The sequence below is a fragment of the Tachyglossus aculeatus genome, chromosome 11, assembly GCF_015852505.1.
Source record: "Tachyglossus aculeatus isolate mTacAcu1 chromosome 11, mTacAcu1.pri, whole genome shotgun sequence".
NCBI lineage: Eukaryota > Metazoa > Chordata > Mammalia > Monotremata > Tachyglossidae > Tachyglossus > Tachyglossus aculeatus.
This window is the reverse complement of record NC_052076.1, coordinates 160928-173762: the sequence shown is the minus strand read 5'-3', so window position 1 is coordinate 173762 and position 12835 is coordinate 160928. Positions and strand designations below refer to the sequence as shown.

The following is a 12835-nucleotide window of genomic DNA, read 5'->3' as shown; positions in this document are numbered from 1 at the left end:
GTTTCTGGGTGCAGTGCTCACCCCCATGGCCCGGGGAAAGGAAACGTGCCCAGCTGTTTTCCTAGGTACTGGGTGAAGAGATTGTCCCACATTGGCTTGCGCAAACACACATGCGTGCATACTCAGATGTACACACAACCTAGTGAAGGCCTCAGAGCCAGGGGAATGAAGCATCAACATACCCCTGTTTCGGCTCCCAACCCACTCTCTTTTCAGAGTCCCTCCTCCCCCGGCCGTGCTCAAGGACCCTTTATTTTCAGCCCAGGTCGAATGAGGCGTGAATGAATGAGGAATGAATGAGGCATAAGCTGAATAATAATTTCCGAGAACCATTTTTGCAGGCACTCCAGTGCCCCAAATATGGAAGTCTGTGCAGTGTGGCTTTGCAGAGTCATGCTTTGGCAAGGCCTTGGTGTGAGTGGGTGGGGGTACCTTTGTGTGTGTTTGTGTGTGTGCCGACTGGTGGGTGAGATGAGGATTCTGCAAGGAAGTGCTTTATGCTTCAAGTGAAAAAGGGGATTTCTTCGTAATAGAATCAGGAAGCAATAATGAGATACACTCTGCTCATTTCCTTTTCTGATGATCCCATCTTATTGAGATCTCCCCAAGGTTCTTCCACTCGGGAGAATGCTTTCATCTCAGAGTATTGTTGTGTTTTTAATGTGGCAAGTAGAAAGGCCCGACATTTCTAAATCTATATGAACCATAAGACAGGCAGCATGGCCTAGTGGATAGAGCACGAGCCTGGGCATCAGAAAGACCTGTGTTCTAATTCCAGCTCTGCCACTTGTCTGCCTTGTGACCTTGGGCAAGTCACTTTACTTCCTTGTGCCTCAGTTCCCTCATTTGTAAAATGGGGATTTTATATGGAACAAAGACGGAGTCCAATTCGATCAGCTTTGTGTCTATCCTAGAGCACAATGCAGTGACTGGCACATAGCGAACACGTAACAAAATACCATAAAAAGGTGGAGCGGGGTGGGAGGGGGATTTGTTAGCCTTGACTTTATGACAAGCACTAGGCTAAGTGTGGGTAGTTGCAATACAAGCAGTCCCCTTCCCACATGGGTCATTCAGTTAGTCAGTCAAGGACTTGGTACAGTGCTCTGCACACAATAAGCACTCAGTAAATACGATTGAATGAAGTCAGAGGACGTGGGTTCTAATCCTGGCTCCGCCACTTGTCTGCTGTGTGATCTCGGGCCAGTCACTTAACTTCTCTGTGCCTCAGTTCCCTCATTTGTAAAATGAGGATTAAGACTGGGAGCTCCATGTGGGACATGGCCTGTGTCCAACTTGATTGGATTAGTACAGTGCCTGGCACACAGCAAGCGCTTAACAAATGCCATTTTAAAAAAAGTTCTATTCCTTCTGTCTTTCCACAGCAGACCTGAAAGCTTCGGCAAATTCCTCTGGTCCTTCACTTCTGGCACAGACCCTCCCAACCCTCGTCCCGGACAAGGAAGCTCAAGCTTGCAGCAACTTCAACAAAGGTAGAGATGGCCAGGAAGAAGCAGTCAGGTCGGGCAGTGGGATGGTTGGGCCACTGAGGGTAGAACAGCTGTGCCTGGGCCTGGTGCTGCATTCAGGGGCAGGTGATGTTGGGGCCAACCAGCAGGTGGATTCCCACATTGACCATGCCCACTCCGGGCCCAGCAAGGCTCCCAGAGTGTAGGAATGGATCGTCTTTTCCCCACATGAAAAGGGGAAGAGCTTCCTGGTTGTTAACGGTTTTCTGGTCCTGCACCGCTCTGTTCCTGCACAGTGAGTTTCCTTTTTGATTGGTTGACACCCAGAGATTACAGGCAGTATGGCCTGGGACTGGCCTCCGAGCCATGCCACATTGGTGGAACAACATCCTGTTGGGCCAAGACACGCCTGGGTACCCAGAAGGACTCTCTTTTACGCAACAGGTTTCCTGTTCCACCCTGCTCACAACTGAGCCCTCCCACTCCAGGCTGCCCTGTGCCTTTCGACTGCCAGAGGAGAAATTCTCCCTGCCCACTCAGCTGGCGAGCCCGGCTCTTGGCCTTCTCAGCCCCTGCGAGATGTGGCCAGCTAGCCGATGGGCCAGCAGCCAACAGAGGCACTAGCTGAAATCCTGGCTTTGGGAGGGGAAGGCAGTGGGTTATGAGTGAGTGCATGAACAGTCCATTGCAGGGGGAAGTGGCTTTCATTATGGTGATGTGCCTGTTGACTGAGCAAGGGATTCGCTTGTATAGATTGGGTGAGAATGCTAGTGGGGTGGAACCCGCTTGTCTCACATAGACCTGTTTCTGAGGTGCCCCGGTGGGCAGTGGATGCTGTGGGCCTCAGATGGATGATTTCTGTCAGTCCCACTTCAGTCAATCAGTCAGTCAGTTAGTTGCATTTATTGAGGGCTTACTGTGGTGCAGAGACTGTACTAAGTGCTTGGGAGAGTACAGTATAACAATAAACAGACACATTCCCTGCCCACAATGAGCTTACAGTCTAGAGGTTGGGGGAGACATATACTAACATAAAAAAATAAATTGCAGATATGTACTTAAGTGCTGTGGGGCTGGGAAGGGGGGATAAATAAAGGCAGCAAGTCTGGATGGTGCAGAAAGAAGAGAAGAGGAAAGGAGGGCTTAGTCAGGAAAGGCCTCTTAGAAAAAATGTGCCTTTAAAAAGGCTTTGGAGGTTGGGGGGAGAGTTATTGCCTGATGGATATGAGGAGGGTGCGTGTTCCAATGAGTCAGTCAGTCAATTGTATTTATTGAGCACTTATTGTGTGCAGAGCACTTTACAAAGCACTTGGGGTAGTACAATACAAGAATAAACAGACACATTCCATGCCCACAATGAAGTTATAGTCTAGAGGGGAAGACAGACATTAATTTAAATAAATAAATTACAGATATATACATAAGTACTGTGGGGCTGGGAGAAGGGGGTGAATTAAGGGAGCAAGTGAGGCAGAATAGGGAGTGGGTGAAGAGGAAAGGAGGATTTAGTCAGGGAAGGCTTCCTGGAGATGTGCCTTCAATATGGCTTTGAAGTGGGGAAGAGTAATTTTCTGTCGTATGTGAGGAGGAAGGGCATTCCAGGCCAGAGGCAGGATGTGGGTGAGAGGTTGGCAGTGAGATAGGCAAGTTTGACGTACAGAGAGAAGGTTAGCATTAGAGGAGTGAAGTGTGTGGGCTGGGCTGTAGCTGGAGAGTAGCAAGGTGAGTTAGGAAGGGGCAAGGTGATTGGATGTCCTCCTGTCACCTCAAATTTAACATATCAAAATCATTACGTCTTATCTTCCCACCTAAACCCTGACTTTCCCATTACTGTAGATGACACCACCATCCTTCCAGTCTCACAAGCCAATAACCTTGGTGTTATCCTTAACTCCTCTCTCTCATTCAACCTACATATTCAATCCAGTCTGTTGGTTTGACCTTCACAACATTGCTAAAATGCACCCTTTTCTCTCCATCCAAACTCCTACCATCTTATCCCGACTTGATTACCATAATAATAATAATGATGGTATTTGTTAAGTGCTTACTATGTGCAAAGCACTGTTCTAAGCACCAGGAGGTATACAAGGCAACCAGGTTGTCCCACATGGGGCTCACAGTCTTAATCCCCATTTTACAGATGAGGTAACTGAGGCACAGAGAAGTTAAGTGACTTGCCCAAAGTCACACAGCTGACAAGCGGCGGAGGCGAGGTTAGAACCCATGATCTCTGACTCCCAAGCCCATGCTGTTTCCACTGAGCCACGCTGCTTCTCAGCCTTCTTGCTGACCTCCCAGCCCCCTGACTCTTCTCCACTCTAGGCCATACTGCATTCTGCTGCCTGGATCATTTTTCTACAAAAATGTTCAGGCCAAGTTTCTCCACTGTTCAAGAAACTCCAGTGGTTGTCCATCCACCTGTGCACCAAACAGAAACTCATCATTATTGTGTTTAAAGAACTCATTCACTTTGACCACTCCTACCTCACCTTTCTACTTTGTTGCTACAACCCAGTCCACACACTTTGCTTCTCTAATGCCAAACTTCTCACTGTACTTCGATCTTGTCTATCTCACTGCTGACCTAATGCCTGCATCCTGCCTGTGGCCTGGAACGTCCTCCCTCCCCATATCCGACAGACAGTGACTCTCCCCCCTTCAAAGTCATATTGAAGGCTCCACCCTCGTCATCTGCACTTTCAACAGGGTTGTCTCCCCTCCTCCACGCTGAGTCGTTTCCGCAGAATGTTTCTGCGGGCCCTAGTAGTAGGAGCCCGGGGAACCAGCTGTTCCCATGGGACTGACAGGAATCAGCCATCTCGGGCCCACAGATGATTTTCCCATCACTGTAGACAGCACCGCCATCCATCCTGTCTCAAAGCCCATAACCTTGGCATTAATCTTGACTCCTTTCTCTCATTCAACTCACATACTCAATCCATCATTAAATCCTGTTGGTTTGAACTTCACAGCATTGCTAAAATTAACCTTTTTCTCTCCATCCAAACTGCTACCATGTTAATCCAATCACTTGTCCTAACCCAACTTGGTTACCACATCAGTCTTGAGATTGTTCTCAATCTACACTCACTCCCTTGGTGACCTCATTCGCTCCCACGGCTTCAACTATCACCTCTACGCTGATGACACCCAGATCTACATCTCTGCCCCTGCTCTCTCCCCCTCCCTCCAGGCTCGCATCTCCTCCTGCCTTCAGGACATCTCCATCTGGATGTCCGCCCGCCACCTAAAGCTCAACATGTCGAAGACTGAGCTCCTTGTCTTCCCTCCCAAACCTTGTCCTCTCCCTGACTTTCCCATCTCTGTTGACGGCACTACCATCCTTCCCGTCTCACAAGCCCGCAACCTTGGTGTCATCCTCGACTCCGCTCTCTCATTCACCCCTCACATCCAAGCCGTCACCAAAACCTGCCGGTCTCAGCTCCGCAACATTGCCAAGATCCGCCCTTTCCTCTCCATCCAAACCGCTACCCTGCTAATTCAAGCTCTCATCCTATCCCGTCTGGACTACTGCACTAGCCTTCTCTCTGATCTCCCATCCTCGTGTCTCTCTCCACTTCAATCCATACTTCATGCTGCTGCCCGGATTATCTTTGTCCAGAAACGCTCTGGACATATCACTCCCCTCCTCAAAAACCTCCAATGGCTACCGATCAATCTGCGCATCAGGCAGAAACTCCTCACCCTGGGCTTCAAGGCTCTCCATCACCTCGCCCCCGCCTACCTCACCTCCCTTCTCTCCTTCTACTGCCCAGCCCGCACCCTCCGCTCCTCCACCACTAATCTCCTCACTGTACCTCGCTCTCGCCTGTCCCGCCATCGACCCCCGGCCCACGTCATCCCCCGGGCCTGGAATGCCCTCCCTCTGCCCATCCGCCAAGCTAGCTCTCTTCCTCCCTTCAAGGCCCTGCTGAGAGCTCACCTCCTCCAGGAGGCCTTCCCAGACTGAGCCCCTTCTTTCCTCTCCCCCTCGTCCCCCTCTCCATCCCCGTCTTACCTCCTTCCCTTCCCCACAGCACCTGTATATATGTATATATGGTTGTACATATTTATTACTCTGTTTATTTATTTATTTATTTTACTTGTACATTTCTATCCTACTTATTTTATTTTGTTGGTATGTTTGGTTCTGTTCTCTGTCTCCCCCTTTTAGACTGTGAGCCCACTGTTGGGTAGGGACTGTCTCTATGTGATGCCAATTTGTACTTCCCAAGCGCTTAGTACAGTGATCTGCACATAGTAAGCGCTCAATAAATACGATTGATTGATTGATTGATTGATCAGTCTCCTTGCTGATCTCCCAACCTCCTGTCTCTCCCCACTCCAGGCCATACTTCACTCTGCTGCCCAGATAAACTTTCTACAAAAATGTTCAGGCCATGTTTCCTTTCTCCTCAAGAACCTCCAGTGGATGCCCATCCACTGCTGCATCAAAAAGAAACTCCTCATCATAAGCTTTAAGGCATGCAGTCAGTCAGTCATTCAGTCATATTTATTGAGTGCTTACCGTGTGCAGTACTCTGCACACAACACTCGAGAGAGTACAACATAACATTCCCTGCCCACAATGAGCTTACAGTCTAGAGGTTAGGGGAGAGAGACATTAATATAAATAAATTAAAGATATGTACATGAGTGCTGCGGGGGTGGGAGGGGGCAGTGAATAAAGGGAGCAACTCAGGGTGAAATAGGAGGGAGTGGGAGAAGAGGAAAGGATGGCTTATTTAAGGAAGGCCTCTTGGTCTCCCTGCCCCACAGCACTTATGTATATATGTTTATGTCTACAATTCTATTTATTTATAATGATGCCTGTTTACTTGTGTTGATGTCTGTCTCCCCCCACCCTCCAGACTGTGAGCCCATTGTGGGCAGCATTTGTCTCTCTTTATTGCTGCATTGTACTTTCCAAGTGCTTAGTACAGTGCTGTGCACCCAGTAAACGCTCAGTAAACATGATTGAATGAGTGAATGAATGAATAAATGGAGGAATTGTGCCTTCAACAGGGCTTTGAAGCTGGGGAGAGTCATTGTCTGTCGGATGTGAGGAGGGAGGGCATTACAGTCAGTCAGTCAATCATTTTTACTGAGTGCTTACTGTATGCAGAGCACTGTACTAAGCACTTGGGATAGTACAATATAACAATTAACAGACACATTACCTGCCCACAATGGGCTTGCAGTGTAGAGAGGGAGACAGACATTAATATAAATTTCAGATATGTACATAAATGCTGTGGGGATGGTGGGGGTGATGAATACAGGGAGTAAGTCTTTTAGACTGTGAGCCCACTGTTGGGTAGGGACTGTCTCTATATGTTGCCAACTTGTACTTACCAAGCGCTTAGTACAGTGCTCTGCACACAGTAAGCGCTCAATAAATACGACTGATAAGTCAGGGCAACACAGAAGGGAGTGAGAGAAGAGAAATGGAGGTCTTAGTCAGGGAAGGCTTCTTGGAAAAATGTGCCTTCAACCAGGCTTTGAAGTAAGGGAGAGTCATTGTCTATTGGATGTGAGGAGAGAAGGCATTCCAGTTAGTCAGTCAGTTGTATTTATTGAGCAGTTACTGTGTGCAGAGCAATGTCTTAAGCACTTGGGATAGTACAATACAAGAATGAACAGGGCTACAAGTTCTAAGCCCTACAAGGATTTGAGTCCCACCCTACCTGGCTCTTACTCCATTCTGGGAAACTGGGAAATGGATGGTCCAAGATTTGGTCCACTGGAGACCCATCCAACATGGGGACCATGGTGCTGCCAGGCGGGAAGCTGACGGGGGCCACGGGAGGATCAGCCACAGGACATGCTGTCCTGGCAGAACATTGGACAGGACATTGAGGATGGTGGTGATCCCATGCATTGAGTTTTTCAGTTCTCCTGTTCTGTGTCCAGGTTGCACATTGGTAGAGGCAGCGGTGGGTTCCAAGGCAACTCTTTCCTGTCGTTCCGTCCCATTGGAGAATCTCATTATGGTCTCGTGGACCATTGTCTGCAGCAGGACTGCTAACTGGACCATGGCTTACAGGAATGATACAGCCCATATTACCACACCTCCTGATGTGAGATTGGCCTGGGGACCGAGACCCGATCTGAATCCAGTCCTGCAGATCGATCCCGTGACAATCACAGATGACAGCTTTTATCGTTGTGATGTTGCAACGAGTCAGGGGAATTTTGACTGTGGATTTTGCCTGAGCGTGCTGGGTAAGGAACAGCTTCTCTCAAGGATGGTAGATCCAGGACAGCCCTGGAAATTGAACCCTCCCAGGGCTCCACTTGGTCTTGGGAGGGTCCACATGCGGTGACCTGAAGAGCGGGACCCCTGGAACCCTGGAACCCTGTGGCTCTTCCTGGATCCTCTATAATGGCCTGGATTCTGGTCCTGATCTCTCCCGTTTGCCCCAGTAATTGCCTCCCCCAGGGTGTGGACACTGAACTAGGGACCGGTGAGTCTTCCCATCCACATTGGTCTGTTTATTTTGGAGATGTCAGAATGACAGTTCTCTGCCCCCTCATCACCTAGGCCTGGAGCTGCAACAGGTGAAATCAGCACAGAGGAACAAGAGTTTTCCAATTTTCCATTAAAGTCCCTCAGTGGACAACAGGCCCCACATTGAGAACTGTAGGTTCCCTGCTCCAGCAGGGCCTCATTATCAGGCACACAGCAATGACTGATCATCCCTTGGGGAGGAGAGGAAGGCCGAGCACCCAGTCTGTTTTTAGGATATTTGGTTCTTCCAGAAAAGATGGGATTCATTTCCGCTTCCCCCATCCCTCATGGTAACCCATTCACTGCCTTCCTGTTTCTGCCCTTCCTTGGACAGTTTTGGATTTTGCAACCTGGGGGGGGCATCACTGTTGCTGGTTTGAGGTCTCAGTGCCCAGGTCCTTGGGACTGCAGGTCTGGTGGAGGGAAGAAAGGGCCCAGGGGACCTCAAGATTGAGCGGACCACCAGGTGGGACCAGGGGATGGGGAGACAGATGGTGATGCCCAGGTGTTTCCGGGTGTAGATGTCAAGGAGAGAAGAATGGTACTGGAGCATGACAATAGGAGAGAATATAGTTTAGGATGGGAGACTGAGGAGAAAATACAAGCAAACATTTTTAGCCTCTGAGAACTGGGCTTGAGAGTCAGCGAGAAGTGTGACGGCCCCTTGTTGTGGGACAGTGAACCCGCCATTTGTGTGTCCCCAAGGGCATGGGTTTGTGGGTGGGCAGTGATAATGTTTAGGGCCACCCCTGTCTTTCAGGCCCACCTGCCCACCCCACAGAGCTGGGCTCCCTAGAGCTGAGACCCAGGTGAGGCTTCTTTGCCAGGGGGCAGGAGCAGAGAGAGGGTGTAGCCTGTTGCTCCAGGGCAGGGGACTGTGCTGCCGGCCTCACTCTCTTCCTCCATTGCAGTTCCTCCTGTGGTCTCGCTAGTTGTGGCGAAGGATAACCGGGCTGTGTGCAAGGCCTCTGCGGGGAAGCCGGCAGCCCAGATTTCTTGGGTCCCACCGGGGGAGCACAACACTTCCAGCAGGACCCATGGCAATGGGACAGTGACAGTGGTCAGTACCTACTGGGGAAACAGCAGCCACCTGAATGACCTTGTCTGCTCTGTGGGCCACATGACCGGGAACAGGAACCTGTCCATGCACGGGACTTCAGGTAATGGCTCTTCTCTTGGAGAGTGGTCCCGGGGTAGGGCAGAGCTGGGGGTGGCCGGAAAGGGACCCAGCTGCTCTTCCCTGTGCATTTTGTCAAGCAGGGATCAGTGAGAAAGCTTCCAGGATGAGGAAGGATGTGGGGAACTGAACTATCCACAGCTTTCTGGAGATACTGGGGCAGGGGCTCCACTTCTGCAAGCAGTGGGACCATGGTCAGGGGTTGGGGAGGGTCTCAGAGGTGGGGGGTGGGGGTCTTCAGTGGTTCAGCACAGGGGTGAGGTCTCCCTCTCCAACCACAAAGCCTCATGTCCCTTCTGCTCTGGCCTGCAAAGCTGGGTCTCCATTCCGAGTCACCAGTAGCTCTACCTCAGGCACCAGCAAATAGGACAGTGCAGTCTTCAGGGACACAAATTAACTCCCCTGGCTGGCATGTCTTGTAAACTTGGAGGCATCCTTGAACCAGGTCCTGGACGTTCTCAACTGCTGTCGCTGTTCTTGACCTTCTCTGGGATCTTGGGAATTTTGGCTATCGTGGGAGCTATTCAGTTTTGGAAGCTCAAAAGCAACCCCAGGTAATTATTGATTGGCTAAATGATTTGTATTGTAAATGTATTCATTCCCCCCAAATTGTGCAGTGGGGATCTCTGCAAGTCAATTTACAGTCAGATGGAGCATACTGAGTTTCCTGCACTGGAATGCTAGTGATTAAAAAGAATCACTGAGGTACCAAAGAGAAGCAGTTTGGCCTAGTAGAAAGAACGCTGGCCTAGGAGTCAGATACTGCATTCTAATCCCAGTTCTGTCACATACCTGCTGTGTGTCCATGGGCCAGTCACTTAAGTTCTCTGTGCTTGTTACCTCGTGTGTAAAATGGGGATTGAGACCGTAAGCCCTGTGTGGGACAGGCACTGTGTCCAACCCGATTACCTTGTATCTACCCCGGCACTTAGTTCTGTTCCTATAACATAGCATATGATACATACAGATGCCATAAAAACACAATGGGGAAAAATCTTTCACTCCTTGCTGGTTTTACTATGTTTTCAGAGCATCGAAATCCAGGAATACAGGTGACACACTAAGAGCCGATGAGGTAAGATAAGAAGAATCTTTTAGTATTTTACGTTTCAGCCCCTGCACCTGATGTTTGGCCCAGGATCCTGTTCCATGGGGTCTTATGAGCAGTAGTTGAAGCTAACAACCTCTGGCCGTGTCACTTCCGGGTGAGTGTGCAGCCAGGCTTTAGCTAGACTGAGCATGAGCTCAGCCACATCCCATCCTCGCCCTTGTCAGGCCCCTCAGCCCTGGATTTGCATTGCCAGCACTTCCCCTTGATGACCTGGAGCCTCCAATCCCTCCCATGATGTTTCTGGTGGGAGAATGAGGGCAGAGACCCCTGAGGGAAGTTTTGACAATGGGAGAAGTGAGGCCAGTCACATGATTGATTGATTTCCTGTTTTGTGTGCTGCTGATCTGACTCTGATTTCCCTGGAGTAGGATACTTTGGAGCCGTATGCCAGCTACACAGAGAGGAACAATCCGCTTTACAGCACCAGGACGGAGGTGGCAATTTTACATTCGTCACAGAGGGATGACTTCCTCATTGGTCTCAGAGTCCTGTAGGCCCTAGGGGAACAAACCATGGCCAAATTGAGTAGGAGAACTGCATTCAGGATCCCGCCTGGAGCACCGAAGCTCAGAACAAGTTTGGGGTAGCAGAATTCCTCCTCACGTTCTGAGAAGAGGCTTTGTCTCCTTGGATTTCCTCTTACATTGTCTCCCCCAGAGTTCTGGGAAAGCTCAGCAGCCCACAGCTGCTTGACCATTTGGAATGATGTCCTAGGACCGTTCATTTCCCTTAATTTAACTTCTTGGGTTGAACTTGATGAATACAGGTTTCTGAAGCAACCCTGGGCCTATTGTGCCCGCACTCTGTGAACTATAGAGACTGAGACTGTGGGGACAGAGACTGTGGGGGTTGGGGTGTGGGGGGCAGGTATCCAAGAATTCTGTATGTTCATGTTGGGATATATCTAGAATGTGTGTGTGTGTGTGTGTGTATGTGTGTGTGTGTGTTTGATGTATTGCCTGAGGCTCCCATTGCTCAAGCACCCTCCTGTATACTCATGAAACACGGAAGAAACTTTGATGGGGAAAATAAAATCATCAGCAATAGTCTCCCCATAGTTCTCCCACAATTATGATCCATTCACTGGTATTTATTGAGCTCCTTCTGGGTGCAGAACACTGAACTCAGTGCTTTGGGAAGTTCACTAGAGTTTGAAGACATATAGCCTTTTGAGATGCTGAAAATCTAAAATGATCTTCCTCTTGGATGGGGAAAGAAAGGGTTAAAGTTGAGTTGCCCCGATGGAGGAGGTTCCCCATTTCCAGGGGGACATCTCCGGAGACAAGAGCAGTAAAGAGTACTGTGTGTAAAGAGCTGGGGAGACCTCAAGACAGTGCAGAGGGAGATTTGCTGGACCCATAGGGAAATTAATGGAGAACCTCACTGAATTGGAGGTGGGATTGACTACTGAGGTACTCACCCGAACCCTCACCATAGTAACCAGACACGTGCAGTGGCAAAGATGCATTTTATTTAGCGAGAGACTCATCTGAATGGTAATGCCAAGCATATGTAACAGGCAATCACACACTAAGCCTGTGCAGTGGATTGTGTGAGGAGAGAGGGAAGTGACCAACATCGCTGGACCCTCTGGGCAGTAGTTTCAGTTACATGAACTGCGGGTGCTGAAATGTGACCCTGGATGTGGGACAGCTGGTCTTTCTCTATCGGGGCTTGGTCATTCTCAGGAATCTTTGGGTTTTTTTGTAAAGAGTCTTGGGGTTTGGTTGGACTTTGGTGGAGAGGATCACTCCGTTGGAACCAGGTAAATAAAGTCAGCTGAATTCACATAAGGGGTGTTGCTTGTTGTTGGAGACTTAGAGCTGCTCCGGACCAGGACCCAAGGACCACTGACACCGCTTGCGGGTCAGGGGAAGGAGGGTGGGGGAGGCCCTTGGGGTCCCAGTCAACAGAGTCTAGATCTATCTGTGCTAGGACTTCAACTATACCACTACTGGCAGAGAGTTTCAACTTGGTTTGCAGAGGTGGTCGGCAGGTTGGTGCATGGAGAAGGCTGGTGGTGTCAGCAGGAGTGGCTGGGTCAGATCCCCAGCTTCCTGGAACTTGAATGGGTGACAGAGGTGGTGGTAGGGCAGGGGGGAGGGACTGGGGGTTGGGAAGGCTGGCTGCACAACTGTCTAAGTGGGGAAAATCACTACCTCACCCTGACCCTGCAGCAGGCACTGCTGACCCTGCCATGGGCACTGCTGACCTATCATGGGCACTGACTGGGACAACTTGCCTGTGGCCAGATGGGTCCTGCAGGTGGGTGTGAGCCAGGACTCCCTGGGGTGACATTCTCACCTGGTTTTGTGTGCAGGGTCTGGGGAGTTTCTAGGTGACATGTTTCTGTTTATGTCTGCCACAGGATTTGTCCACTTCAGTCCAGCCTCTAGCCCAGGTGGTCACTTTAATGGGAAAGAAAACCCCAGCTGGGGCAACTGTTTAAACTGAGAGTTTTTGTTCATCAGGTATTCATCATCACTGGATAGTTTAAGGCTTTCTCGCAGAGTCAATAACATCCTAACATAATGTTTATCACAAACATTTTTCTTCTACCTCTT

The 12835-nt window shown here is 49.8% G+C and overlaps 1 protein-coding gene across 1 annotated transcript in view; it reads left to right on the top strand.

Annotated features, from left to right (window-relative positions):
* The window catches only part of CD200R1 (CD200 receptor 1), a 31061-nt gene extending 20130 nt beyond the window's left edge, over positions 1 to 10931 (top strand). The window contains exons 4-9 of the mRNA XM_038753467.1: positions 1389 to 1493; positions 7386 to 7697; positions 8895 to 9143; positions 9606 to 9714; positions 10190 to 10235; positions 10640 to 10931. Coding sequence (XP_038609395.1) covers positions 1389 to 1493; positions 7386 to 7697; positions 8895 to 9143; positions 9606 to 9714; positions 10190 to 10235; positions 10640 to 10765 — 947 coding nt within the window. The 3' untranslated portion in view covers positions 10766 to 10931. The remainder of the gene's footprint in view (positions 1 to 1388; positions 1494 to 7385; positions 7698 to 8894; positions 9144 to 9605; positions 9715 to 10189; positions 10236 to 10639) is intronic.
* Positions 10932 to 12835: the final 1904 nt, after the last annotated feature.